General features: G+C 39.0%; 1 protein-coding gene across 1 annotated transcript; it reads right to left on the bottom strand.

Annotated features, from left to right (window-relative positions):
- Window positions 1–480: 480 nt before the first annotated feature.
- Window positions 481–1,077, bottom strand: LOC112757282 (uncharacterized). The gene has a single exon (XM_025805877.1). It carries the CDS (start codon window positions 1,075–1,077, stop codon window positions 481–483), a length of 597 nt encoding a protein of 198 aa, XP_025661662.1.
- Window positions 1,078–6,663: the final 5,586 nt, after the last annotated feature.

The raw sequence follows: 6,663 nt of genomic DNA on the forward strand, positions 1-6,663 counted from the left end.
ATTGATCAAGATTCTATCAACAGAATCAAGTAACATGGAAAGATAATCTAACTTGGATATTAAAAATGAGCCTACAACGTATATTTCATCTCCCTTAACAAGTAAAGATTCTGTTGGAACTAGATTATTTTGAAAAAAAGAAACTAACCTTTATCGTATATTGTATGACTAATTCACACAGCGATAATGTGTTCCTGTCCACCATCTGATCCAACATTTCATGCCTTGTATCGTATGATGAACGACATTTTTGTCCCCCATGATAATGCGGGGGATTGATGCGTCGTTGAAAAGAACGAAAGCAAAATCACCCGATTCTTTGTCCCTCCGAGGCATGACTGTCACCCTTTGAACCACATGACCAAACATGTTGCAGAAAAACTCAGCAATGCCCTCTGCAGTTGGCATGGACTCTCGACCGAAGCATACGGTCAGTGTCTTTGGACGTTCCGCGTCATCCAGCTCCTTGCAGACGTACTTCTACTTTCCCTTATCTTGCTCAGTTTGCCTTCCTCCTTGTTGCATATGCATTCCTCGGCCATCGTTATGTCTACTCGATGCCTCTGGTGCAACCGATATGCACTGGTCCTGTGTGTTGAAACCCGGTAGTTCTTTAGGAGTCCTCTGGTACTCCAACCACACCGTATCCATCGTTATGTCGCCTAGAATTCTAGCGCAAATGGTTGATAGGGTATCGGGAATTAGAGTTAGGAGGATCGATCTCATCCTATGAACCTGGTATAACGTGAGATCAATTTTCAGCACGTGTCCGAGGGTTTCGAGTTTTCTGGACTTTTCCACAACCCCAGACAACTCCTGAGATAGTAGGCATTGCAAACAGATGACACATTCATCGGCAAGACTGTTCATAAACCAGCCTTCATTTTTTATGGTTGTTTGCACAATACCATTCAGTCTCATTGTCTCCAGTGACAATAGAAATGCCATGACCATCAGGGACTGTTTAACTTCGCGGTGAAGGACTTGCGTCAGCATCCTGAATGCAGTTCGATCGATTCCATGGAACATTTCCAAACATTCGATTGCCATGGTTGAGGGCTTCCTTCTAGTATCCATGTTGTATGGGTTAGAATTTGTAAGTATATAGTTTGTAGTTGTAGTTTTTTATGCTTAGACCACCAACTCATTTCCTCCTTCTTGTAGTCATGCAGCATGGTCTCCACTTTATTGCACCATCTTCTTGCTCGTAGTCCTAGACTAACCATCACCTACCTAATTGGAATATTATTTATTGGCCTTAATTACATTCTATACATGTATATGATTTTATTGATACCACTAGGTGCGGTTTATAGTTTCTTCTTGAAAAAAACATGTGATAAGTTTATCTAGTAAGGCGAAATTGAAATTTAATTGCGTAAACCTCGCCATATTCTATATGAATCATAACAGGTTATTTACCATATGCAGTAATAATTTTTGTATACTACATTATCATTTTAATTTACATAACTGAATAGATGTTACTAATTAATTCTCTAATAAATTTAATATAATATTTATAGACCAAAATAAAAATAATATATAAAAAGTGGAAAACTATAGTGAATGGTTCTGTGCCTCTGGTTTTTCGTTTGGCGGTTTCCGGTTCAATGTGTACGGTTTAGGATTCGCAGTTTGATCGCTAGGTCTTTTAGTGAACGGCTTCGTGTATCTTGTTTATGGTTTGCCGGTTTCCGGTTCAATGCGCACGGTCCAGTGTGTACGGTTATAGTGAATAGGCCTTAGAGTGAACGGTTTCGTGCTAATGGTTTATTGTATGGCAGTTTCTGCTTCAACGTGTACGGTTTAGGGTTCGCGGTTTCGTCGTTAGGTCTTATGGTGAATGGTTCTGTGCCTCTGGTTTTTCGTTTAGCAGTTTCCAGTTCAACGTGTACGGTTCAATGTGTACGAGTTAGTCAGTAGGTCTTATCATGAATGGTTCTGTGTCTATGGTTTATCGTTAGGCGGTTTCCGGTTCAATGTTAACGGTTTAGGGTTCGCGGTTTGATCGCTAGGTCTTTTAGTGAACGGCTTCGTGTATCTTGTTTATGGTTTGCCAGTTTCTGGTTCAATGCGCACGGTTCAATGTGTCCGGTCTAGCTACTAGATCTCAGACTGAATGGTCTTCGTGCCGACGGTTTATTGTTTGGCGGTTTCCCATTCGATGTGTACGGTTTAGGGTTCGCAGTTTCGTCGGTAGGTCTTATCATGATTGGTTCTGTGCCTCTAGTTTTTCGTTTGGCAGTTTCCAGTTCAATTTGTACGGTTTAGGGTTCGCGGTTTGATCGCTAGGTCTTTTAGTGAACGACTTCGTGTATCTTGTTTATGGTTTGCCAGTTTCCAGTTCAATGCGCACGGTCCAATGTGTACGGTTATAGTGAATAGGCCTTAGAGTGAACGGTTTCGTGCTAATGGTTTATTGTATGGCGGTTTCTGCTTCAACGTGTACGGTTTAGGGTTCGCGGTTTCGTCGTTAGGTCTTATGGTGAATGGTTTTGTGCCTCTGGTTTTTCGTTTGGCGGTTTTCGGTTCAACGTGTACGGTTCAATGTGTACGAGTTAGTCAGTAGGTCTTATCATGAATGGTTCTGTGTCTATGATTTATCGTTAGGCAGTTTCCGGTTCAATGTTAACGGTTTAGGGTTCGCGGTTTGATCGCTAGGTCTTTTAGTGAACGGCTTCGTGTATCTTGTTTATGGTTTGCCGGTTTCCGGTTCAATGCGCACGGTCCAGTGTGTCCGGTCTAGCTACTAGATCTCAGACTGAATGGTCTTCGTGCCGACGGTTTATTGTTTGGCAGTTTCCCATTCGATGTGTACGGTTTAGGGTTCGCAGTTTCGTCAGTAGGTCTTATCATGAATGGTTCTGTGCCTCTGGTTTTTCGTTTGGCGGTTTCCGGTTCAATGTGTACGGTTTAGGATTCGCGGTTTGATCACTAGGTCTTTTAGTGAACGACTTTGTGTATCTTGTTTATGGTTTGCCGGTTTTCGGTTCAATGCGCACGGTCCAGTGTGTATGGTTATAGTGAATAGGCCTTAGAGTGAACGGTTTCGTGCTAATGGTTTATTGTATGGCGGTTTCTGCTTCAACGTGTACGGTTTAGGGTTCGCGGTTTCGTCGTTAGGTCTTATGGTGAATGGTTCTGTGCCTCTGGTTTTTCGTTTGGCGGTTTCCGGTTCAACGTGTACGGTTCAATGTGTACGAGTTAGTCAGTAGGTCTTATCATGAATGGTTCTGTGTCTATGGTTTATCGTTAGGCGGTTTCCGGTTCAATGTTAACGGTTTAGGGTTCGCGGTTTGATCGCTAGGTCTTTTAGTGAACGGCGTCGTGTATCTTGTTTATGGTTTGCCGGTTTCCGGTTCAATGTGCACGGTCCAGTGTGTCCGGTCTAGCAACTAGATCTCAGACTGAATGGTCTTCGTGCCGACGGTTTATTGTTTGGCAGTTTCCCATTCGATGTGTACGGTTTAGGGTTCGCAGTTTCGTCGGTAGGTCTTATCATGAATGGTTCTGTGCCTCTGGTTTTTCGTTTGGCGGTTTCCGGTTCAATGTGTACGGTTTAGGATTCGCGGTTTGATCGCTAGGTCTTTTAGTGAACGGTTTCGTGTATCTTGTTTATGGTTTGCCGGTTTCCGGTTCAATGCGCACGGTCCAGTGTGTACGGTTATAGTGAATAGGCCTTAGAGTGAACGGTTTCGTGCTAATGGTTTATTGTATGGCGGTTTCTGCTTCAATGTGTACGGTTTAGTCGTTAGGTCTTATGGTGAATGGTTCTGTGCCTCTGGTTTTTCGTTTGGCGGTTTCCGGTTCAACGTGTACGGTTCAATGTGTACGAGTTAGTCAGTAGGTCTTATCATGAATGGTTCTGTGTCTATGGTTTATCGTTAGGCGGTTTTCGGTTCAATGTTAACGGTTTAGGGTTCGCGGTTTGATCGCTAGGTCTTTTAGTGAACGGCTTCGTGTATCTTGTTTATGGTTTGCCGGTTTCCGGTTCAATGCGCACGGTCCAGTGTTAATTTTTCTGATTTTTTTACTATTTTTTGTTCATATCAATTCCTTTTTTTTCTATCTTTTATTACATTGTATTTATGTTGTGTATGAAATTTTTTATTTTTTTATTCAATTAAATTTTATTTAATTTTTATTGTATTTTTTTGTTCATATGATATATGTTGTTGGTTTTATGAAATTTTTATTATTTTTTATCTGTATGATTTTTTTTCCTATTGTTTGATGTACTATATCTTTGTTTTATACTAATTTTTTTTATTTTGACTTTGTAAAATTTGTGATTGTAATTATTATTTATTACGTTTATTATCAAAATTTTGTATAATATAAACTATGATCCTATAAAAAAGACAAAATAACTAAAAAATTAATTATAAATAACAGGAGCCATAAATAGTGAAAATTTATAGTCCAAGATAATACTAAATTAAAGAGTACAGGTAAAAATCAATTTTGATACAAATATTGCCAAACATAAATCACGTTAACCCAAACTTACTTTTCATCAAAATCAATTTGTAAAATCAATTTTAAGCAAACGCACCTTTGCAAACTGAAATCCAAACACACACTTAATGGTTCCAGTCTTAGAGTGAATAAATCCAATGTTATGATACTAATAAAAAATTTCCAAACACATTACTAATAGTTAGTTTTAAGTTTCGTTATTATCTTTCGGGGAAGGAAGTGCTTTGCGATGAGGGATGGGAAGTTCAGTCTCCTATAAGTGATAGGCAACGGGCCTAAAGGTGGAAAACAAAAAAGTCATTAGGCATAATTAGGGTGCACCATAATTAGATGATGAGTGACCATGACAAAGGAAAAATCAAAGATCTGTGTGGAGACAGGTAATGGTATACACATATTAATGAAAAGGAATATAACTCATAGGAAATGGAATAAAAATTCCCCTTTTCTCGAGCTAGCAGCAAATACGTGTATTATTTTCATGCTAACCTTTTCGAGTGTTTAGCCGTCGCATTAAACTCTGTTGCGGACTAGATCTTTGACCGAGTGTGTGAAACAAAGAGATAACAACAAACAAAATTCTGTTATATGAGCATATTACTTTATGAGCAACTTAATGGAGACAAGCATTCATTACGAAAATTAAAACAAATCTTCCAGTCACCGATTGGTAAAGAAAAAAAATAGACGGTTACCAGAAAATGTTTAATAGCTTTGACTACAGAAAAGGAAATTAAACAAATGTATTGACTGAATAATTCAAATATATAAAGATCGATACCTCGACCAAACGAAAATAATTTAAAAAAAAATTTGTTGTAGCCTTATCTTTTACAAATCAGAAAAAAAATTTTTGTAAATTTTTTTTTTCAAAATTTAGGAATATAAAGTGGAAACGTAAACTGCCTATATATTATATTAAAGGCCAAAATCCAAATATCATCATGTCAAAACTCCTTTGAATAGTAGGGACAACCTACCATGTTTGTTATTCTTTTAAGAAATTGTGCTTGCTAGTGGAGTGCAACTCATTAACTGAACATTGCAGTACTTTTCATTTTTTTTTAATAAAAAAATTAAACAGCTAAAACACCAATGGCTGCAGAGGAAAGCGACGCTCAACACAAAAAATAGAAAAGGGAGACGACGAAGCCAAAAAGGAACAAAGTAGAAAAATTCGAGAAAAGTTGTCGACAAGGAAGTGATAGAACTGTCATCAAGGTTAGAATTAAATTACATTTCCAAAACTAGTGAGTCCTTTTAAACGATTCTGAATATAAAGTATTCATATTTTTAAGTTTTGTTTCTCATAGTCTCCGAGGAAGCACCATGCATGACCAGCGACTACATGTAAATTTTAACGATGGAGCCAGCAAAGCGATAGGCGACGACTTCGGTAAAACTACAGTCGTAGAACCTTCCCTAAAAGAAGTGGTAACGCAAATGTCGATGATGATGAATACACTTACAAACCTGATTGCTTCCCAGACCAAGACGTGTTATCCTGTGTTTGGAACTATGCCACAAAAATAATCTTCGGAATGGGCCGCCTGATAACTTCAACCCACATAATGCCTGTGATCATGAGCGGATTCAGCATGCCGTCTGGTACTCTTGAGAGGAATCTGGATTCCTCCAAAAGATTAGATCCAACATGTCCAGCATTCATCAAGCCGCAGATTCAATATCGCATATGGCTACAAAGTGTTGTTCAATGTCTCCGAAGTGTGAACAGACACCGCCAGATGATTATGTTATTCGCCGAAGTTTGTTCAGCGATGATGATACTGGAAATAAGACAGCTACAGAACCAGTTATAACGAGTAGCTTAGACAAGGCTGTATATGTTAGCTACTTCAACCCGGCTGACAGAAAATTGCCACTAGCGAAGGAAACCGCAAAGATACCTACGGTGGGTTATATCATGTTAAGTGTTAAAGATTTGTTGTGGTAGTTAACTATTAATAATAACGGCTTAGTTTTCATTGTATCAGTGGAAGCCTGTTCTGTTCCGTCCCCCAGCTGATATGGCACTGTGCAAGGACGAAGTTTCAGTCGTAACCTACGTCTTTGGTTCAGATATGGAGGATGAAGAACTGAATTCGGAGATAATTTACAGACAAACTTGTGGCACGCTAATAGGAGAGTCATGTATACTCTACTGCCAACAAACCATTGGTG

The sequence above is a fragment of the Arachis hypogaea genome, chromosome 16 (assembly GCF_003086295.3).
Source record: "Arachis hypogaea cultivar Tifrunner chromosome 16, arahy.Tifrunner.gnm2.J5K5, whole genome shotgun sequence".
NCBI classification, from domain to species: Eukaryota; Viridiplantae; Streptophyta; class Magnoliopsida; order Fabales; family Fabaceae; genus Arachis; species Arachis hypogaea.